Source organism: Prenolepis imparis, unplaced genomic scaffold, assembly GCF_030444845.1.
Source record: "Prenolepis imparis isolate NDT839.2.m4 unplaced genomic scaffold, iyPreImpa1.0 SCAF_10, whole genome shotgun sequence".
Classification (NCBI taxonomy): Eukaryota; Metazoa; Arthropoda; class Insecta; order Hymenoptera; family Formicidae; genus Prenolepis; species Prenolepis imparis.
The window spans coordinates 8,359,612-8,384,394 of NW_028141168.1; the positions used below are offsets into that span (position 1 = coordinate 8,359,612).

General features: G+C 33.3%; 2 protein-coding genes across 6 annotated transcripts in view; one reads left to right on the forward strand and one right to left on the reverse strand.

Moving 5' to 3' along the window:
- Fdl (fused lobes) overlaps positions 1-24,783 on the reverse strand; it is a 39,334-nt gene that overhangs the window by 5,175 nt on the left and 9,376 nt on the right. The window contains exons 2-5 of one of the 3 annotated variants that reach the window (XM_083048556.1): positions 15,519-15,575; positions 3,953-4,096; positions 2,889-2,987; positions 354-616 (exon numbers count right to left, since the gene is read on the reverse strand). In XM_083048556.1, the coding sequence (XP_082904682.1) occupies positions 354-616; positions 2,889-2,987; positions 3,953-4,086 (496 nt within the window). In that variant the 5' untranslated portion in view covers positions 4,087-4,096; positions 15,519-15,575. Of the gene's footprint in view, positions 1-353; positions 617-2,888; positions 2,991-3,952; positions 4,097-15,518; positions 15,576-24,783 lie in introns of all 3 variants that reach the window. The other 2 variants (XM_083048555.1, XM_083048557.1) reach the window with 2 other exon arrangements.
- S-cup (spermiogenesis-related protein stanley-cup) lies at positions 7,072-24,729 on the forward strand. 3 transcript variants are annotated; one of them, XM_083048561.1, is made up of 5 exons: positions 7,072-7,529; positions 17,585-17,758; positions 18,296-18,925; positions 20,099-20,255; positions 21,635-24,729. In XM_083048561.1, exons 3-5 carry the CDS (start codon positions 18,753-18,755, stop codon positions 21,947-21,949), a joined length of 645 nt encoding a protein of 214 aa, XP_082904687.1. In that variant the 5' UTR covers positions 7,072-7,529; positions 17,585-17,758; positions 18,296-18,752; the 3' UTR covers positions 21,950-24,729. The 3 variants fall into 3 exon arrangements, with proteins under 3 accessions (XP_082904687.1, XP_082904688.1, XP_082904686.1); XM_083048562.1 differs by having other exon boundaries at positions 7,074-7,529; positions 20,111-20,255; positions 21,632-24,729; XM_083048560.1 differs by having other exon boundaries at positions 7,076-7,529; positions 21,632-24,729.

Genomic DNA, 24,783 nt, shown 5'->3' on the forward strand with positions numbered 1-24,783 from the left:
TTGCGCAATATGTTATTTAACTTTCACTAAACGATCAGGAAATATGTAAATAATCAGGAATATGTGAATAAAATACACAGAAGATGTGTAATTTTTTAATAAATAATGTGAGTGTGATATTTAATTTATACATGAAATTTAATACGCAAAGAGTATGATTTTACGTAGAATGTATTTTAATACGTGAAGTTTAATACGTGAAATTTTATTGCAAATCACATTAAAATTAAAAAATTTTTTTTTAAATGACACCCGCACTTTTTGTTATTGTTCAATTTAATAACAAGAAACTGTTGCAAAGTGTCTAATGCGAGATATTCTAGGACGTTCACGCTTCTCTTCTCGACACTTACCGATGAAGACATCCTTCGCATGCTCCAGCAGATCCTTCGTTTCCTGGTCACTCGTATTAACAGTGACGAATTCGATTTGCTGAAGATGCAGAATGACACTATCATCGCCGAAAACGACACTCTCAGTCGGTCTAGGCCACAACAGGCGAGTGTTCCCTCCGCAATGCGCAGTGCAGGTTGCCAAAGACGTCCTCGAGGATCTCACTGCTCGTCTCTCGCATCGATTTGCCACACATGCCCAGGACCATGGACTTTGAAACGTCCTGCGATCGTGAAAATCGAGTTAGTATCGTAAGTCGGCTCGTTTTATTCGCAATATTTTACGTGATATAATGTACAGGATCCTTGGTAATCTGTGTGAAAAAATATTTATTCTCTTACATAAAAAAATCAATTAATTTCTCTCTAGGAAGAAATAACTTGTTTGTGTAAATTATTTCTTTTCCGAATTTTATTGATTTATCTGTTCCTCATATCACGGATTACCAAGTACTGCAGTTAATTTTTTTTTTAATTTTTTTTTAGATTAGATTAGATTCCTGAGTTTGCGAAAATATTTGTTTCGTAATCGATGCAGGAAAAGTTAAAAATGATAGATATGTTCACAAGAAGAAACATGCAGTAAACAATTATTTCCAAGCTACATTTTGTAGAGTTAAAATTAGTTTAAAAAGTTAGTTTATCGCCACAGACGTTCGTATCTCTTTTTACAAACGTCAGATGCATTTATGCATAATAATTACTACCCACACATACACAGTTAATTGCTTTTCATATTTAAAAAACCATTACCCTAATAGCAAAGATAATAGGCATAATTTCAATATTTAAAAGCATAAAAAGAAAAAAAAGATAAATTACAAAATTAAAGTCCAATAGCATTATAAATAAATAACTAAAATAAAAAACCACGAATAGTTAAAATAATTTTCTAAACTATTTCATCAATATGCATAGCATTTAGTTTTTTATTTTAATAAAAAAAAAAATATTTTTAAAAGTAATTATCTAAATACTTAATATAATAAATTGAAATCTACATTTATTAGATTTTACGCGTTGTTTAATAAAATATTAATCAAACAATTTCATGGATCGAAATTGGAAAGAAAACGAATCTTTACAATCCTTTTATTTTGATAAAAAAAATAAAATCCATCTTCCCCGACTCATTCTTTATTCTTGGCCAAACTGATATCGCAGCAGAGAAATGAAAAGCTGCTCATTATAAGACGAATAAAAGTACAAAAAACCATCGTCGGGTTTGTCCGAATTAGACGCTCTTGAAAAGTGAGAAAGAAAGAGGGAAATAACTTTTGCTGAAAGCGCAAGAAAATAGTTGGCTAATCATAAATGGAAAAATGTCTGTCGAAAATTACGGCAACAATAATTTTCACGGATTAACGCTTTGACTAACTAATTAAACAGAATTGTAAAATTGTATCTTGCGCTAGAAGTTGACGCGATTGTATTGTAAATAAAATTCAAAAGAGAACAAGAATTTCTTTTGTTTTTTTTTCGAAAAATCTTTCTTATTAATTTTTCGTGATTTTCCATACTTGTAGCCAAGCCTGCATTGTGTCTTTGAAAGCAAAAGCGATTCGTTTTCAGAATTAAGGCTGGGAAAGTCGAGTTCGCGAAGCGGGTCGGGACAAATGTAACAATATGGGCGCGCGAACAATATAATCCGCGAAATACGGGAAACAATGGTGTACAACAATAGTACGCTTATTGTTAGTATGATAGACATGTTCGGGTAAGTAGATTAAACGAATAAGTGCCAGAATGAGGTGCGACGAGAAGAAGTGAGAAGTACAAGTATACACGAAAGTTCCCACGCGAAAATTCAGGACATTCGGGAATTTGTTCACGAAGAGGTCGACGTTTTGTAGGTCGTGCCCGGGTAGCGTCTTAATTAGAAGAACGATGATTGGTATCAGGTAGCACGTGACTGGTTTCGAAAGAAAGAAAAAGAGTTTAACAAAATATACCTAAATATAATAGATTTAACTTTCTACAAATATATCTGTATAAATAATATATTTCAAATACATTTCAATATTTGTACAAAAAAAGTTATATTAAAAAATTTACAAAAAATATATACGACAAACACAGAGAGACAGAATGATATTATTATAAAGATTTTAGCTTGAAAAATTTGAATTCTTTTTTTTATTCGTAAAATATAAATGTTATTTATATTTTTATTTTAATAAAAAGAAAAAATAATTTATTAATAGAAATAAAACAATTAATTTTATTCAGGTTTATATTGCCCTTCCTTTCTTAAAAATTCTTTTTTTATTTTTAGTGACAATTTAAAATCAGATGTATGAATGATGTCATTCAATCTGTTTTAACTCGGTAAAAATAGAGTTCAACCGTGAACTATTTGTTTTTCCAAACCAGACACATTTCCAAACAGACCAATCGAGGCGAAAGCGGAGATGAATTCGAGCTTAAGGCATCAGAAATACGCGGTACAGTTCGTCTAGCTTAAAATTCCATCCCCAATCAGGAACTGTCCGTTACCTAGGCTCTTCCAGATACTCGTAAAGCCGTTCCTCGGGTCCGATCGTGGTTTCATTACCCACCAGGTAATTAATCAAGCCGCGTTGCAAGTCCTCTAATCTTCTTCGATGCGCGTTGTAATGCGAGAGAGAGAGAGAGTACGAAATAAATTCAAAATAAAAAAAAACATGCAATGTAAGAAAATAATCAAAAGGCACTGGGTTGATACACATCGCGACAAATCTGGCCACGCGTTAGTAGAAATTATAGAAAACACAAAAATTAAATTAAAAAGAAAAAAGGCATCTTTTGCACACATGGATTTACTTATAAATCGAAAATATTTTTATTTTCTAAATTAAATTTTGGTACTTTTCTTAAATAATATAATAAAAATAAATAAAAAAATAAGAATGAAAGCGATGTTTAAAAGAGAAGAACCGCTTACTTTTTTAAATATATAGATAAATACACCACCAATAGTAAATAATTTTTTTTAATAGTACATAATTTTTTTCTACATTGAGAGAATTTTCTCTTAGAATTTACCCTGAAAATCATGGTAATTATGGGATAATATGGTATGGAAAGAATTGTATGAGAATTTCTCTGATTAATATTTATCACAATAAAATATAAAATACGTTTGGTTAATTTTACTATATAGTTTAGTATATAGATATTATTATTTTTTATTGTGATAAATATTAATCAGAGAAATTCTCATAAAATTCTTTCCATATACCATATGTCGTGTCCCACGATTATCATAATTTTCAAGGTAAATGCTAAGAGAAAATTCTATATAATTTTTTAAAATTAAATTTTGGTACTTTTCTTAAATAAAAAAATAATATATATCAAAATAATAATGAGAGCGATGTCCAAAAGAAAAAACCGCTTGCTTTTCTAAATAAATAGATAAATACACCGCACCAATAGTTTGTTTGACATATAATAATATAATTATATAATTACTCGTGCTCGCGACAGAGAAACATCAATTACTATTTTTTTTATCCGTCTAACCGGCTTTAAAGGAGAGAATAAATAAAGTAAACTGCAATCTATCGGAAATTACTCACCGACGAGTCGCGAACGGCTGGAGCGATGCGAGCGGCGGAGCATGTGCGTACATCGCGATCAGCAGGACTCCGGTCATCAGGACGAGAAAGAGGAGGACTCTCCTCATCCATCCGCTGGGCATGCTACCCACCATCCTGGCGAGTCTGTAAATAAACGAAACAGGAAAAATTGCGGGCACGATTGCTGAAATTCGCGGATCGAACGCGTTATTATTGAAGCGAATGTGACGTTTCTCACTAAAAATCGAGGAGACGATAACGATATCTCTCCTGTCTAATTGTAAATCATTCTTTTTTTATTGTTTTCTCCCAGATTAATCAGATAGGATTCGTCATCGATAAAAATGCGAACTCCTTCCGCGTTTATTCTCACCTCTGATTAGCATCGCATTTAGCGAAGCCGAACATTTCAAATATTTTTCGTATTATTTAAATCGCCTTGACACGTGAGAAAAATAATTATATATTTTTAGAACTGTAAATATTTTCTACTTTATTTTCATTTCAATTCAACGCTAAATGTAGTCGTTTTTTAATGATCGTTAATTAATATCTACTGTACATGAACCGTAGATGCGCGTTATTTTTACTCAGGAATGCGTGTTTTAACATTTTTTTTTTTTTTTTTTTTTCACTTTATTGTGACACAAATGGCTCGTATTTACTAGCGAATGCGCAACAAGAATATAGATGCGCGTTTCTAGTGCGGAATCCAGATGGTGACACGCGAGAGATAAGGCCGTGATTTACGTGAAAAGCGTGTCTGCATTCTGCATAAAGACACGGCACGGTATATCTCGAGATTAGAGACCAGACGCGCGAAAGGAAATGTTTCCCGCGTATTTCCGGCGATTCTTCTAGACACGGGGGAAACGCGTTGTTCTTTTTCATCGGGCCGACACAAGGAGAAAAACGGCGGCGAAAGTGTTTCGGACGTAAATGTATGAGCGTAAAAGCTTGCTTTCCCGCTTTATGATCCCACAAGAAATTTATGGACCTTTGCCAGGCATCACCTTTTCGATATTATGTTACATTTCCGTCGGAAACCCAAGATTTTCATCCTTCATGATGTGATCCGTCGAGACGCAGCCGAGATGTTGCAGTTCAGTTTATAGAATGTAAATACAGCATGTAAATATCGAGGAAATTTGCGTAGACGCGGTATATTTCCGGTATATTTTCGGCAATCGAATTATTTCGCATTTCCGTGATTAATAAAGATTTATTTTGATGTCGCTCTAAAAAAAAATTCACAAAATTTCATGTTAAAGCTACGTAAAATTAAATATCTAATGTGGGAAAATGAAATAAAATAATAAATAAAATCAAATAATAGATTATATATAAATATATATGTAATTTAATAAATGAATAATCTTTCTTTCTTGATAATATAGATCATATGATAATATTTTTATATTTTTTATATTTATATATTTTTTTATCGGATTATTGTATCTTAAAAAACGTGGCGATTGTTACGAAAAGAACATATATTATTGTTATACTATATTATTCTTCTCTTTATCTCAAAAAGATGCGATCTTATTTTTTTAGAAAAAAATGAAGTTTTCAATTAACGACTGCTACATTTCTGAGATGACCGAGTGTTTATTTTGATCTCGCTCTCGTCGCGTCGTAAAGAGGAGCAGCGTCTTCGAGTGTTGCTACTTATCGCGGTAAGTGATGGTGTGTCTAAGGGCCACCTGTCGAATTGCACAGAAATACACTTTGGACGAGCCAAGCTCTAAGCTTAGCTCAGTTCAGCTCTCGAAATGTGTAACGCGAGAGTTAGACTTAGGTACTGCGTTCTGATTACTAGGTAGACAACACTTGGCACCTCCGGCGCTTCTCCCCGGGGATAGGCAATTTGGGTTTTTATACCGTCGTCCGAAATGAGTCACAATGTTCTACTACATGCTAATTTATTCCGTCGTAATCATAAGTTTACCGTTGAGCATGGCAGTTATAAGAGAAGCAACACTGGCTTTAACAATTTTCCTGCGCTGTTATTTTTCATTCCGCGTGCATACCTGACGTGTTTTGCATTTAGGCAGCTCTAATGACATTCATGCACGAAGCCAAGACGGCCAAGCAAAATAGAACAGTACAAAAACCCGAAAAAATCGATCGCAAGTAACGGCAGACTGATCGATATCAAACGACCACTTTGGACCAAAAAGTTGTTTCAGCAAATGTGATATGCAAGAGAAAAAAAAATGATTATCTACCCAAAATTCTGTATATGCTACACATTTTTAAAATGTAAACATTTGTCGCTAATTTTCTCTATTATAAATAATTAAGCATTGAACAAGATAAATATAAGATATAAGACAATAACCAGAATTTTGTAAGAATTATTATTAGACATCAAAGATATTAATATATTTTAAAAAGATATATTACATGCGTTATATATATATAACATTGCAAACATACTGAATACATTAAAAAAAATAGTATGTGTATGATTATTTTAACAATAAAATAATATACAGTTATATTTCAATAGAATAGAATAATACAAATAATATTTAACTTTAGGCGATTAAAAAAAAGTAATAATAATAATAAGAATATGTTTTTTTAATCTATCATAAAATTCGCATTATAGATTTCTCTTCGCGTTATAGATTTCACTTTCTAAAAACAGACATAATCGACGATGTGGGAAACTAAACGGTGCAAGTGCACACTGTCTATACCACTGTCTACACCACATAGATCAACTCCACGCATAAAACCACATCACACATCAATTTTCACATCGAGAATCCAATTCGATAGAGACCGTTTGAATTTCGCACGACACTCGCTCAGATGAAATATACTATACCATCGTATGATACCTATGTGACGACATCGGGGAGACTGACGATCCAACACTGCACCAAACCACGTTGCCCGAAATTCACTCTCGCGCGAGAGGGTGGTTTAACATTACCGCCGCGCCGGTACAAAAAGTGGTATGAAACCTGCTTTCTCTCTCTCTCTCTCTCTCCGTCTCTCTAGTGAACAACGAGGGTGGTAGCGGAAGAAGGACCAAGGTGAAAGAAAGAGGCGCCGAGAGCGACGAGGGCGAGTCGAGAGAGGGCGAGTCGAGAGAGGGTGAGTCGCGAGAGGGTGGTCGAGAGAGTGTGACGCAACCCCGCCGACAAAGTCGAAGAAGGTGGGAGCGACGACGGCGTCGTTCCTACCTCGAACACACGTGAACTATACCTAAATGCCGTGCCTGGCCGCGAATCGCGTGGCGTAGCCAAGCAACGAGCATGTCATGACCGTCGACGCCGATAGTCTCCGACCGAACGGTACTAAGGACGGACCGGAGGGACCAGGATCTGGCCGACCTAGAACGGGACCCACGTCGTCGTCAGCGTCTCGCCTCCCCGTGCGCGCGGTCGACGCCGCGCGTCACGCACGCGGCGTCGCACCGTCGTCGTCGTCGTCGTCGTGGTGATCAAACTTGGAACGAATGGACACCGGCCAGGATTGTCATCGATCGCCAGGAGAAACGGTATCGCAGGTGTTCGCCGAGCGACCGATCGACCAGGCTCTGTCGTACACTCAGAAAAAGGTCGGTTTCATTCAGCAAATTGACGCTTCTCACGGGACAAACAGGGAGAATTTTCTCTTAGAATTTACCCTGAAAATCATGGTAATCGTGAGATAATATGGAAAGAATTTTATGAGAATTTCTCTGATTAATATTTATCACAATAAAAATAATAATATCTATTACAATAAAATATAAAATATATTTGATTAATTTTACTATGCAGTTTAGAAAATTATATCATATTGTCCCACAATTACCATGATTTTCAAGATAAATTCTAAGAGAAAATTCTCTCAGTGTATCAAGTGAAATTGAAGGGTTGCGATGTGTAGCTAACGTTTACAGATAGATTTATCTTGTGAAAAATTCGAAGAGATTAGTTTTAAAGCTGAAGAATATTTAACAATTGAAGACGAGTTAACAGAGAGTTTAGATTTTTGAATAATTGGAAAAAAAACTATTTTAAATTCTTCAGAAAATTAAATTTAGATCGACTTTATCTAAAAAAAAAAAAAATTAGAAAAATTTAACATTGCATTCTTCAATTAACAAAATGCCTTGTTAGTTTTATTGGCAAGTAAATGAATTATAAAATATAATATATATTTTATCAATTTTACTTTAGATTTATTAAATCAGCTAATTTTCTATTCTTTCATCGATACTCTATACTACAAGTTGAAAAAATGCGTTCGTTAAGACAAAGATTAAGAAATATAAAATATTAAAGAAATTACTTGATGGAGCAATTTCGTGAGAGATGTTCTGAAAGATGAAATAAATTAGCTGACGCGATTAGATAATAAAACTGCAGAATATTAAGATAATTTCAAGCGAGATTTACTGTTACCTTAAACACCCTACATAAAGGTCATTTGGCACGCTTAAAGCACCGCTATTAATATTCAGAAGGAAGGGAACCGTAAATCATCACTCGCCTAATTTAATTATACGCTTTAATCGAACGTAAATATTTTGAACTCACGTCGTCTTAATCTGGGCACAACCTCATGATATTATCAATGTCCAAGATCAATAGTGCACGAATTGATTCATTATCGGACATTAAAGATACCCCTGTCGCATTAAACACAAAATAATGGAAATTTTCGTGAAGTACTCTTGAAAGAGTACCTTGAGTACTTTGAGTACCTTATGCTCCTCGTCATATCGACAACAAGGTATATATCGTGAGAAATATTTATCCAGCTACTATCGCGTACGCGAACGTGACATCGCATAGCAATGGCCGTCAGCACCTGTGTGTGCAACGTCATATATATCTCTCTCTGCGCTTACAAGGATCTTAAATTATTCTTCGTGCTTCAGAAGCAACGTGTAATACCGGTACGGTTGACGACGTCACTCTCTCGTCCCATCGCAATCGTTGGATTATAAAATGATATGCTGGCGCACGTCTTGTAGCAAGTCATCTCGCCGAGGAGTCTCACGTGGCATTAAATCTCATGACATTCGTGATGATCATGACAAGCTGTTAGACGCTATTAATTCTCACTATCGCGCGCGTGCTATGAAATTCATCCGAAAGCCTTATAAGTACTCTGTATTATCGAATCCTTATAAATGTGTACTATTTACGACCCTCGATGTCGTAACAGCAAATGCGAAAGTATAATTAGCACGATATTTCATACGGCGATGTTGGATGCTTTAATTACCGAGAAACATCCTTAGCAATAAAGATGGCAGACTGATTGCGAATTATCTATAGCGAATTATCTAATCAGGAGATATAGTATCATTTCGATATGTTTGTAAATTGCGAATTATAATTATCGGTAATGCTAAAACAAACATAAAACGACAATGTAGCTATTCTTTGATTCTTTTAATAAAAAAAAATATATATATATATAAATCTAATGTTAAAAACAAAGCTTCCTTTATGAGGAAGCAAAAAAATAGAGAGATATACATAAACATAGAGAGATATATGATACAAAATTAATGATAACACAAAATTAACAGCAAATTAAACGACGAAAGATTCAAATTAAACGAAAAAAAAAAAGATCAAACGTGAAAATTATTAATCATTAATTTAATATTGATTTTTAGGTCATTATTTGAATAAAAATAATTTAAATGAATATATATCCACTAAATTAATTTTCACTAAACTCTAATTGGGTACTAAAAAATTTAAGATAGTAATTGTATAGCATAAGACATAAGTAACTCTATATAAAATCAATTAAGCACTTTCATTAGTTTAATCGAAAGACTCGTAACAGTGACATATTAGGTCATTTAAACATAAGCGTGTGATATATTTTCATGGCTCACATTTTTATTGTTACATTTATAGTTCGAATTGAAAATGTAGTATTTTTTCCGAAATAGTAATTCCACAAAAAAAAACGTCAAAAAATATTATTAACAATATCATTAAACTACTTTTGTGACTCTAACGACATTATTTTTTTATTCGTTTTTGTGTTTTTATTTTTCACAAAAATAAGAGTGATCAATAATATTTTGTCATATAGAAGAAATAACTGAAAACTGATTCAGATTTGCTTTAAATAAAAATTCAATACACATGTGAGAATGAAAATTCAATACATATTTCTTTCATATCAAATCTTAAAAAGCGAATAAATAACTTTTGTTTCTCGAGCTCTCAGAGTTGTTCAGTGATTCAATTATAATATTTATTCAATAATTACAAAATTAATTTTCATTTAGCATGTTATCGACCCATAAGCCTTTCGTCACACAACATCACAACATTTGCAATAGCGTAAATAATTCAACGATAATATTCATTGTATTTTAATTTGCGGCTTGACTTTCTCGCGATATTGACGATTGATATTTATCTAAAATCTTTAATTGCGATCGCTAATATAGTCACTATTTATAGCTCTTTTCGATCATCGAATTTTACAAGGAAAACTCCGAGAGAACACTGAGAGAATTTTCTCTGATTAATATTTATCACAATAAAAATAATAATATCTATCACAATAAAATATAAAACATGTTTGATTAATTTTATTAAACTGCATAATAAAATGAATTAAACATATTTTATATTTTATTGTAATAGATATTATTTTTATTGTGATAAATATTAATCAGAGAAATTCTTATAAAATTCTTTCCATACCATATTGTCCCACGATTACCATAATTTTCAGGGTAGATTTTAAGAGAAAATTCTCTCTGTGCATTATCTTGTGAAGATTATTAACTTGGGTCGGGTCGCGAATCGTGAGCGTCGAATTGAACCGAGGCGTTCGATACAAAACGGAAAAAAGGCCGACGTGGTTTTGCGTGACCGAGGGCGAACCCACCCACAACCGCAGCATCAGCGAAGGCGCCCACGCAGCTCTATATATAAAACACGTAGGCTATATATACGACGCACACATATGTCACGTGTCGTCCTTTAATCGATACATGCACGCAATCACGCAGTACGTTTGATGTCCAAGTTTATTTAAAAGTGCGATTTCGTATCATGTTTTTGCTCGAAAATTCCGTTTTTGTCCAACTAAAAGAGACATTACTCGGAAGATATGTAAAAGCGCTATAAAACATCGCGATAGCGATAGTTTTGTTTATTACAACATGCTCTTCGTACCCTGAAGATTTAATTTTGCTTATCTAAATAGATAAATTAATGAAATATTGAATCTAAAATAAAAAACCTTTTGATAACGCGCTGTTATAACTCACGCTGATAACAATAGTTTCGTTTGCGTTATAGTTTTTGAAATTTAAGAACTTAATTTTGTTTAATTTATGATCAATTTTAGCTGATGAATGCAAAAAGGAAAACATTCTATAATGATAATATAATTGATACTCTATAATTCTATAACAACGAACAATGATATTATGATCTTTGAAATTAGAAATTATGATTTGATTTAGTTGATAAGTCTATTTGAAACATGTGAGTGTCATGATTAAGAAATACAGGTATGATATATATTACACTATAATAAGATTTAACTCATAAAGTCTTCGTGCTAAATTAATTCAAGGTAATCTGATCTATTCCTTAACTAATCGCTTTAATTAAAGCTAATTAGAAGCGACGAAGCAATTACAGGATAGCCTTGAATATTGCATTGGAAATAGCGCAAAGTAATGGATTTTTTTCTGTTTTCATACACGAAAATTACAAGAGACTCGTGACTTTTAAATTTTGTACGTAAATAAAATGTTTTGAGACTTTGTTGGACATTAAATTTCACAGAATTGATCGAGCAGTCAAGGTGTGTAAACCCGACTTCTCACTGTATATTCCGAATAAAATATGCTAACGTTGATTTCGCTAATCAAATGTACCGGTGATGTGTTAAGGAGTCAAATTTTTGCACGATGCGAGTTAACACTAGACATGGATAATTTTCGTTACGTACAACATATCATTTTCTCAATTGGAGTACCGTGGCATTATATGACAACTCCAATTAGCGAACCGCAGATAGTGCGAGCATACACATGCTTCCCTACCTGCAGTCCTCGTTTATTTACACATCTTTGTTTCTTATAAGAATGAACAAAAATTCTAAGAACCAACGAGTCTCGAATCTATCGAGAGCTCCGTAGAAAAGTTAAATTATTTCTAAATCAGAGAGACTCTTGATATGTCTTAAAAGCATATACATGTAAAGAAAAACTTTCGAGTATCCCGTTCTCAACAAAATCTAATTTTTATAAAATCGAATGAATTAATGGAACTTTTTAAATCGAAAGACAATTTCGAGAACTTGTCGTGCAAAATCAATGATTGTGACGACAGCTTTTCTTAACTACTGCACCGAGTTTCCTTCTCGTGAAACTTTTTGTGAGCTTTTAAGAAATTTATCAATTAAACACTTTAAAAAGAGCAATTTTATATATGTATATACATAATATGTATATACGCGTACAGAAAATATATGTGTGTGTATGTAATTAATACTTTTTGCAGTAAATACACTGAGAAAAAAATATAATTTTTAATAGAACTCATACTATTTATACCGTCGAGATACTCTTTGTGGGTGTGTGTGATAACAATAATTAGTGCACTAATTAAAGAGCATGTAATATGAAATATCTATGTGGTTTTCATTACATTAATTACTAAATTGGATAAATTAGAAGTTATATTAAAAAAAAAATAAAAAACCTAATTGATTAAACTAAAAGTATGTTAAGGATTAGAAGTCAATTAAAATAATTAAAGATTAAAAACGACGTCAATATCAAATAATATCCATTATCTGTGTGAAAATAATTCTCTTTTCTGAATTGTCGTCCTGATTATAATATAAATAAAGAATGTTTAAAGATCGCGACATTAACATTACGTACGTAATACCTGAAGTGTTCTAGATGTTTTAGCCGACATCGATTTTGCCATCAGATACAGCACTTTTATAATGTGTTTTAGAAGTGTACGATACAGCGTTGGTAGTAACTATCACATCGATATGAATGAAAAACGAATGATCGACACATACATCGGAGAATAGGAAAATATACCGAAAGAATTTGGCGAAATTGGAGACGATGCGTCCACGATCGACAAAATCTTGACATGCATGAATTCGCGACGCGCAGAAAGACTCCGGTGAATAATTCGAGAGTTCCGCTGACCTTCGGAAAAGTTGCGAAAGTAATGACATACATACTCATACACACATACAGAGAGAGCTTATATAGCTGCGGCCTTAATGCGGTTAACGTCGCTAAATGTCGCTAGGTCATTACCAAGAGGAAGTGGCCCATAAGAAATCCCGGCGGATTTCGTTTAGAAGGGGACACCTCGTCACGGTGGCCGATTTAGGTGTCGTTGATGGTTCTTTCCGAGAAAGCGATAAAATACACGTACGGAAAAAAATTATAAATAATTAAGAACATTTCTCTCCGTTTAATATGGCGACATTTAAATAACACGTGATCTGTAAATTTTCGCAACTTTGTGTGAAGTAGATACAAATTAAATACGGGATTTAATTAATACATATTTCGTTACTAATAAAAAAAATTTGTAAAAACTGTTTCCTAGTTTTCCTCCTTATTTTACAATGTGTAGAACGTATAATTGTGCGAATGTTTGAATGCTACGCGAAGACGATATTTTTCAAGTATCCATAAAGATTCAAATCAATATATCAACGACGGATTCTCGAGATGTTGTTGAGATTCTGCCTTCGTTGTTGAACATACTAGAGAGTAGCTCGACTTGAAGAAGTGGATCAGAAGCACGGATGCGTTACGAACCCCTTCCACGATTAATACAAATTCTCGACAAATGCCTCAATATTCGAGAAACAACAATCTCTAGTAGTCTTAATTTTTTGAACCCCATTTACCGCATAATTAATAATACATAATACGTAATGATATACAATGATCTTTGAATGAAGATTTTTCTTATTTCTTTCATACATATATATTATATTATAGAGTTAATTATATAAAATATTCTATAATATATAAGGGAAAATTAATACTAACTGAGAGTAATTAATAATAACTGAAAAATAATCGAAAGCAATCTCCCATTTGTATTAATATCGTAAATAATAAAAAATTAGCTAGGCAAATCATCGTCGTTTCGGAATTCTGCGATCCGTATGGAAAAATTTCGACGACTTTGAATGATTACCAAAATATGAAAATTCTTTTAAAAGATCTAATCGGCAAATGCATGTACATAACAACGACAAAATGCGGCATAAATATGCCGTGAGAGAATATCGCGCTGCCCAGCTCAAGTATAGCCGAGTGAGCCAAGGCTGTTGATTAACAAGAAAGCCCGATTGAGGCGTTCGGATATACAACACTGACACTTCATGAATTAGAAAGTAAAGGAAATTGAAGAATTTATACTAGTTATAAATAGCTTCTAAAAATATACAGAGGAGAAAGGCCGAAAAAATGTCCAAAGCTATCACTAACAGTTTATCATCATAAAATATTCATTATTTTAATTCAAGAATGATAATTGTGCTGTAAATAATCGAGAATTAAAGATGAGTTAAATGCCAGAAATGTGAATCTTTCTTCATGAATAGTTAAATTGACAAACTTTTTTTAAACTAACAGTCAATTTTCTTCAGATGAGAAATCGATAGATGTAAAAGCACTCATCCGTAAATATCTATACACAAGCATAATATTATTTTTAAATAAAGGCTGCTACACACAATTGCGAAAGTCTAAACAAAGTTAACGTGGGGTCAAATATCACGTGACATCGTGGCCTCGGATAATCAAGCAGGTGCATGGGTGGCTGATTAGGTTAAATTAAATGCGCAGCTGGATAGTAACTCGGTAGTAACTCCAGATCCGAATGAAGCAGAAGATAATTTGCCATAACAATTGATTAGATCGATACGTGGAACAATATTGCTAATATTAAACGTAATTGTATCTATTGAATACTGTTTTAATGAGATGTCAATTAGTTTCGCTTCAGGCAAAAATATATAGCGCGATCAATGGAAATTTTCCTCTCGATTAAATAAGAATGAATATAAGTAGATACGTATCGAAATATTAATATAATGATAGATAATTTTCCACGATTCAGGATTGTATAATCCGAATCAAAGTGCATGATTGAAAATTATAATATGCAATTTTAACAATATGTACATATATCACACACATACATTTGATTTTGTCGATTGGTTTTTTTTAATATATTGCCGACAATAAAATAACGAAGCACACAAATAACAAAATTACTAGAATAATTTAATAATATAATATAAAGTATTGCGTTATATAATATCAGACGTTTATATATAACCGTATCTCTTTTTACATTAAATTTATCGTTAATAGAAATAAAATTTGTTTCATTTCTTTCATTTGCTAGATCAAAAATTCTTGTGTTACGACTTAATAGAGCAAAGTTTCTGCTCGCTCATTTTATGAAGCGATTATTAGTATATTTTTTAATTAAGTATATAATTAAACATAAATTACATCACATTCGTTTGTTAATACAATTTTGCATTATTGACTTACCTGCAATTCGAGCGGTCTCGCGAACTTCCTCATCTAATGTCTTTCATTTGCGCGAATCTGCAACAAACGACATACATTCCCATTGTAAAGTCCGGAATAATACAATTTCGAGCAGTGATTTCATCTCTCGGATATATACGATGTACGAGTTTTCATGTGGTTTCATGCGCACTGTTTTCAGTATCGATCTAGACCCGGCCAAGAATTGCTTAAAATTCAGCACGAACTAGAAATGATTCTACGAGTTATACCATCTTTTATCTATGCTCTCTCTGCAACGACGGAAGGCATAAGTTTAATAGCCGTTATTGATTAGTTCGTCGCATAAAAGGACACATGATGTCATCGTACAACAGTGTATAAACTATACTCATTATCGATTAAAAAAACACTACGTCGAAAAGAATTAGGCTCCGTATCTTTCCTAATAGATTGACTTTCAACGCAATTAACAATGTAATAATCTGATAACACTATATTATATGTATATAAACATTTACAACTTAATATCAAACAAAAATAGTTCCAATTTCTAGTAAAATTAAATTTATGTTAAACTGCATCGTGTGCATAATTAATATTTCAATTACTATTTTGTAATTTCAATGTTTTTAATGTATTTCATAAGGATTGTTTTCGTTTCGTAGATAGTTTTAATTTTAAAAAAATAAATATGCAACTTAGATGATTATTATTAGACGTTCATCGATACGAATCGCAGTTGAGTTTTTATTAACAATGGATATACACGCGAGGAAATATATATTCCTTGTATAGTTTTATATCGTGTATTTATCACATCCGGTTGCAACTTCATTAATGCACCAGGCACAGAAATGCGGATATTATACCGCTAAAAGAAGAGAAGAAAAAAAAAACTGTATCAAAGTAGCGCAAAGTAAAGGCGCGGTCACAAGTTTTTTAGTCGTTTCTATACAGAGTTTTGCCTCTCACAAATATATAGAAAAAAAGAAAAATTTGCATCACAATGCGTTGTCTTGACGCTTTTTGAGAAAAGGGAAAAAAAGGGTTCACGACTTTAACATAATCTTAAGCTTCACCAAAGGTGAAACTCTAACAAAAATTTTAAATTTCAATGTTATAACATTACTATTACATTTAGCGCCAAAATTCAAATTAAGTCTCAAACAATTTTAACTCACTAATAGCATTAATGAGATAAGAGATAATAGAATAATTTATATATTAATATTCGAATTATATATATATATATATATATATATATACACATACATATTATACATCTACTATACAGAATAAATTAAAGTTTGAAATTTGTTTAAAGAGAACCTTATTGAAAGTTTCTTGGATAAAGTTTAAAGTTTAAAATTTTTTTTTCCTCGATCTCTACGTGCGCATGCTCGCGTAAAATATTGACTCTCAGCCGCGGTTCTAATAAATTAACACCAAGTAGATTATCCTTGAAATTAACTATCATTTCGGACGGCTCAAAATGGGTATCGATCGTTATCTGAGAATGGAAGGACTCCCAGGGGAATATTCTCTCCGAGATACTCTGATGATATTTACTTTTACAATCATCGTCGCAAGATAAACAAATGTAAACAGCATCGAAAAATATCGATATTATGTACGTTATTCATCAATTTCGAAATATATTCCATGAAATATAGAAACTACCTCGTTAACGTGCGTGCTCTGAAATTTGCAAAGTTTATTCAACGAAATTGAAATTCTTACAAGTAAACACTTGCTGTTTTGCTATAAACCAGAAAATGACGAACAAAAATCGCATCAAAATTAATGATTGAATTAAAAATTAAAAATATTTCCAACGATTCATCGTTTATATACACGTTGATTCATTTTCTCATTAATATATTATTTCATTTATAAAACAAAAATTAATTAAATTTCGGTAATTAATACCTATTTAAAAAAAAAATACACAAGTTGTTCTAGATTCTGTATTAGGTGTGCGTTCTAAGTAAAAAATAGATTTTTTTAATGGACATCAGAAACTCGATACGAGTGTCATCTTTCATTTCGGCAAACAAGAAACTATAGAAATCGTTTATTTACAGATCGTGATAGGGAAACTGTACGAGACGAGTTCTGACAGAGGACGAGGCGGCTATATCGGCCGAAATTCGACGTGCCGGGGAAACGATGACGTGCGCGTCTCACGCTCGAGTAAACCTGCCACCGGAAATCCATAAAGTCGTGCGATCGCGGGCGAGTTCTTCCTCACACTACACGTGAGTACAATGAGGAATTCAATTTGGAGCATTGAAATTCCGCATGAATCGCGTCGCGACTCGACTCCGTAAAAAGGGCGGGATGCGCGGAATCGCATTGTCAGGACCCAAAGTGATGCGACGTCCGATCCGAGGGAATTTTTTTTATATCTATCGCGACAAAAGCGCGTCGTAAAAGTATCTGTTTAACGGTAAGCGTGCCGCTAAACGGAGAGGCAACAGTGCGAGAATCATAGATTTTAAAGAACGTTAAATCGACACTATTTCGAATCGAATTTGTTATATGAGTAAAAAATTTGATATATAAAATTATATCGACCTCGGATAAATAAACTAGAATTTAAGACATGCTCTAATCCTTTAAAACTGAAACAAAATGTGTGATTTTTTTCCGTTCTTCCTTTAAAAGGTTAAAGTTAAACCTAAAAATTGATTTAAATTAAAAATATCATGTGCATTCTTATACATATAATTAAAAAATTATTAAAAGATAAAAATTGTGCATTCCGTAAAAAATAACGAAGAATAATATTCCAGATCGGAAGTCCAATTCGGCCGCAAAGATCCCCCCGAGCGATCTAGTCGATCGTAATGCAAAATCGATCGTGCTCGGGGGGAGGAGAAAGGAATGCATCCGGCTTTTTCAACGAGAGGCGTTTCCGGAAACGATAGACCTTTCTCGGGACAATCAGCAGCGATCTCGAACTAGCACGAATCGCGATTACCTTGCTCTCGATCTTTGAGACTATCGCGACCCATCAGCAGTAGCATACACAAAGTGCATTATTATATATATCATCAATCTCGATCGCACGAGATCTCTTTCTGTGTGGCGAGCTTAACGAAGCGGAAAGAATTACAGCTCTAGAAAGGGAGGAAAAGGATAATTAATTTTAGCGACGCTAATTAGCCCCTATATTCGATGGTATTTGCGAGGAACGGGAAGAGACGCGATTAGGCTCGTGCTTATCGGATCGACGATAAGGACAAGATAATGCAGAAGATAGCGGTGATGGCCGCGGTGCAGAAAGCCCATGGCTATCATAACGGCAGCAACGTTTATGGGGATGCGAATAATAACGCCGTGCCGGACGGCTCGTCGTCGACCAGCAGAAGCGGTCGCTTCGACGCGGATCTGCACGGCAACGTTAACATTCTTCTTGGTGGGTGAGTAACAATCGCGCCAGCCGATGCTAAGGATGCTAGGATGGCTCGGAAGCAAACGATACTAAACACTTATTCCGAATGTGAAGCTGGGCCTCTTCGATAAGTCGATTTTAACCCTGACAAGCAATCCTAATTTTTCGATCCTTTACTTTAGCGCACTGTGATCCGTATATTAAATTAGATCATTGCATCCCTAGATAACCAGCGATTAAAAAGTCAATGATTATTCCGAAGGATAACAGATTCAATAAATACATTAGAATAAATGTATTGAAAAGCGCAGATATTTAACTCCTCAATAAATTTTTTTACTATACTTATATCAATGTGAAACTGATATTTCACATGAATATAAATAAATAAATCTAGTATAGATATTAACTAGATTGGTACTAATATTTTTTTCTTGAATATTTTTTAAATATTAAATATTATATAAAATATTAATTAAAATATTCGAAATTTTTCTTTCTCATTTCATCTACATTTTGCGAAATGTTAATCGTATTGCTAATAATGTTTTACAAAGCAGAATTGAATTAGTTGGAAAGAGTTCTACTACTTCTACCATAGTATGTAGTTAAAGAAGTACAGAGGGAATAAATACGTCGTTAAATGTCCGGGTAATAAATTTTTATCACAGGTTACTTTAACAATTTAAGATAAGAGGCTTTAGTACAAATAACTGTTAATTATAAGTAGTTACAAGCATGCATTATGCATGATACATATATCGAGAGAGAGAGAAAAAAGTTATTTGATTTTTAAATTACTTTTCGCGATAAAACTCTTCAAGTTAAGACACGGAATAGTTGATAATAATAATCGTTCTGTTATCCTGACGTCTCTCTAATTAACACCTGTTCTGTTATCTTTCAAATTAACATTTGTTAAAGTAAGAATGTGCTCAAGATATTTTTACAGCGATACAGAGTTTTTCGTTCAATCGATACAGAAAGTTATCCGTCAAAATGTAACAGGTGTTAAAAGTGACCGTTTTATATCTAACCGTGTTTAAAAAGTTCCGCTCCCGGTCGAGAAAAATCGCTCACTTTTTCACCAGCCACCTGCCCTTTTGCACAGCAGCCTCGGTTTTTTTTTCCTCGAGCGTACGGGCACGTTTTTGCACAAAAAGCACCCGTCTAAACATCGTCTATATTGGTTCGCTTTTAGCGCCATGATCAGCGGTGTGATCATGATGGTGGTACTCATATGCTACTGCTGTCACAAGAACGTCCGGAAGCATCGACCGCAAGAGTACTCGCAGTACTGGAGGGCCGAGCCAGACATTCATAGTCTAGAAGTGTTCACCATGGACACGCATGCCATGGTAAGTGAGAATTTCCGATCGAAAAGTTATTTTCATATCATAATATTGCGAAAATTATCTCCGTCGAAATTACGTATTCAATGTCGAGCTTTTTAACAAATAAATCTAACAAGAAGATATACCGAAAAAGTTTTGTTAAAATCTATATTAAATTTGTTTAAACGTATGTCAAAATTAAAAAATTACGTATCTAAAAGAAATAATTTTTTAAACATATTAATTTATACGCTATGTATATCTGTGTGTAAATGTGCTTTTTATACTTTACTGTATTGTATTTTAATTACTGCACGTATTTTTTACATGTCATGGCAATTTAAAAAGTTCCACGATATGTCTGTGCTCAGAAAATTAAAATAAAATCAATTCAAAATTCCAACCAAGGTTTAGCGATTTGTTATCGGTATATATATACATATCTGACGTTTGATTCACGGGAAGCCTTCTATTTTCGGTATTAAAAATTACCATAATGAGGTCCCGCTGGACGTTTTCCAAATTTTATCCACATTTATACCCCGAAGCATCTCTTCCGAAAATACTTTTCGCTGTGTCTGGGGACACTCCGAGTAATGTTACATGAAGCTACTCTTAAATCATACCACCTACTCGACTTGTGCACCGCGAGTCACTATATATTTCCACATACCGACCTTTTACGCAACCTCTCACAGTCAGTCACCTCTCTGTGGTTGCCTACGCAATTAAATAAAAATTCGCATATCTTGTAGAAACCACGCCCTCATATTACATGTAAAAACACGCCGCGAGAACAGCGGCTCGAATTGTACGTCGCAATGCGACAATGTGCATACTTTGCACCTTCGTCTTAAGAGTTCCTTGTCTTCAAGTTCACAGACACAATGAAATATATATAAAGATGTAAAATACAAAGAACAAGAAATAAAATGTAATTATTTAGAAATAAATTATAATACAATAAAATATAATATTACTAAAAAATAAATTATAATATAACATTAATTAATATATATTGTAATAACATAAGAGAGCTATAAAACATTTTTTTTTAAATCAAGATTAAAAAATACAATTAAGAAAAAAATATATATGTGTGAATGTTCATTCATATTATTACGCGGATAATTTATTAATTATATGATTTACATTTTAGATAATATATGAGCTACAAAAAAATTTTTTTTTAAGTAAAGATTAAAAATTGATCAATAATTAAAAAATACAATTAAGAAAAAAAATATATACGAATGTTCATTTATATTATTACGCGGATGATTTATTAATTATATGCGATTTGCACATTTTAGATTGTATTTTGATATTTATATTTCTTGTTTAGATTTTTATTTCTCGCGTTTCACTTTAACATTCCTAACAATTCCGTTTCTCTTCAGCAGTGCCTCGAGAGATCGACGGGGACTCAGGCCCATCAGGAAGAGGGAGTGCCCACATCTCTTCCGCCGTGGCCCGTGACCTCGGGCCCGCCGCCGGCTTACGAGAGCCTCATCTTCGACCCTCGGGCACTGCCCTCGCCGACCGACAAGAAAGACGAGTCTGACGATCCCGGTAGCATTATCTCGCCCCCGGTGAACAGCCTGCCCAGCGAATCGGAGGCTAACAGGATCAACAAGCGAGAAGATGTCCCGAGGGACGATCAGGGTTTGCCTTCCTACGAGGCCGCCCTAAAATTAGAAGCTGACGGCTATGTTTAAGACTATGGATAAGGATCGGAAACTGCCTCAAACTGCAGATCTCGAGTACCGAAAATTTTTAGAAAACGCTGCCGAGTCATGGATTTCAAGATGAAACATATTTTGTGGGCGACTCTGTGATTGGCTGTGAACGATGGCTGTCGGCAGCTGAAGTCAACATCGACGCGAAAATATATGTAAAAGTTGCCATTCCGAATCGGAACAGAGAGCTGAGATTGGATTCTTAATCAAAAGAATGGAGGAAGAGATGAGAGGTAGAATCGTTGAGCTTATTTTCTAGCTCGATTTGCCATCCGAAAATAAGATGCAAGAGAAATTTTGAACGCTTTTTTGGAAAGTACTGAGAGAAGTAATTTATCTCTATGCTTGATTTAAGATGAAAATACAGAATGATTTCAATCTAAAGGATGAAAGGAAAAGAATAATAAGTAGCGAGATTTATTTTTGGAATTCAGTTATAAATAGAAGAGATATAGAAAGAATTCTATATTAAGAACATTCTAAAAAAAAAAAATAAAAATAAAAATATTTTTTTTCTCATCTTGTTGAAGAATTTTCTAATAATTCTTCGTAAAATGACAAATTACAAGAAAATAAGTGCCTGAATTCGTTCTTTTTCGGAACGTAAAATAAAAGACAAAATAAAAGAAAAACATTGAGCAATTTTTCAAAAGTATGTATTGTTTTTTTTTTTTCTTTTATTTAAGCGAAACGTAAAACTTTCGAGTCATTTTCGACCGATAAAATATAATAAGAAAGAAATTTTCGTAAAATGCAATATTTCGACTTTTCTATTTTTCGATGATCTCTATGATTAAACGCATCGATAATATTTTAAATGTAGAGCGTGTATGTCGTAGGACTATGTATATTCAATTTTAAATATAGAATGCGCCGAAAATGAATATAGACAAGCGCGTAAGATATATGTCAGTATATATATATATATATATATATATATATATATATATATATATATATATATATATATATATGAAAAACGGTATCGTACGTATGTATAGTCAGGCAGCGAAGAGAAAGACCTAATTTCACAGGTAATTACATTTTATAGGTACTAAGGAGAAGAATTCTTAACGGCATATTTTTCTCGTCGGTCATTAGTTTAAGAGAGCAAGAGAGAACATACACAAACGCGGCACCGTTAGGTTAGTACGAGTTTCCGTTTGAATAAACAATGTACATCGTGATAACGTAAATGATACCCATTTCGTAAAATGGTGCACATCGCGGAATTTATGTGCATTTCGTTGTGAAAGACTGTTTCAAAGCCACACCATTTTACATGTAACTTTTCTCTGTATGATAGGTGAATATGTAAATGAAGAGCGGCGTATTATGTTCATTCGATATGCATTTTCAAGCGTGCTGCGGCACAACAATCGCAATGATGATTTATTATTATGCCGAATATTATACAGCATCATCGATAAAATTGTATCCGTCACGAACGAAGTGATGCTGATTCGATTCATTTACATTAATATTATTGCGCACTGTATGAATTTGCAAATTAAGAATTTTTTTTCAATTTCTATCTCTCAATTACAACTGCAATAATAATTAGTGCAAAATGTGTGTTGTTAAAGAACGTTGATAATCTTGTGTAAATAATAATAATAATCGCTACATTTCTCTCGCTTTGTATATATTATTAAATTTCAACAGTATAAACAATCGAATCGTGAGATTATTTCATTGGGCTTACTTAATTGCGATAGCAATTAGCCGCAACAGATTCCCCCCCCCCCCAAAAAAAATAATAATAACTTTGATATCTGGAGGAAAAAAATGTTTGCGTGCTTGAAAAGGCACTTTATCGGACGAATCGCGCGTTTTATCGAACCGGCTAGCTGCGATAAAATGTGATGCTTTTGCTAAGAGCCGCCTTATTTAAGGAGCGCGATACAGCAACACGAAAATTGTGCAGTAAAAGCTTTAATTGAGCGGACGAGTGATCCATTAGCGCTCGCCATTATTCATTAAATCTTTTCTTCCGTGTCAGCAATATTATTTATGTATATTAAAAGTGTCTAAAAGAGAAGAGAATGGCTCCAATCCTGCGTTAATCGTTCAAAGTTGTCGATGTAATTTTAAAATAATTGCCCATTGCGTTCTACGAAATGTGCACGTCAATATTATATAAAGAATGAGAGAATCGAGGAAATTCATTTATTTCCAATCTTTTGTAGACGGCAGAATTAATCAGTCTTAACTAATCTCAAACCTACTTTGACATTATTTTTGCCACGAGATCATATTTTAACCCGATTGAAAAAAAAATCTGTTGTTAAAAATTAATGCGAGAAAAATAGGACATATATATATCTTATACATTGCGACATGTTTATATGACATCTCGATTGTAGGAAATTGACTGGTGTGCGCGATGAGATCGCGATAAGGAAACAGCACAATACATCGTACAAGCATATCCGACGATAAATACGAGTAAAATACCGGCGATATCGACGCAAACTATAATTCAACAATGATTGCGTTGTGTCAATGACGATAAATCTAAGAGCGTAGTTACGTGCACGCTATCACATGATCGGTGTGATTCATTAGGCACACGTGTGCAGGAAAAGTGCAGGCTGCGACTGGTACAAACATAGTGTTACAAATACATATTTAGAAACAGAATAAAAACAACTCGTACTATAAAAATAAAATTAAAGCCTGACATATTTTTCCTCTAAATGATTCAATAATTCGTGAATCTTTTTGTATATGGAACAAAAATACCGCACGGCATTTAAACTTTTGTTTCCGTTTGTTTTTTTTTAATTTATATAAATAATTCGTAAATATTT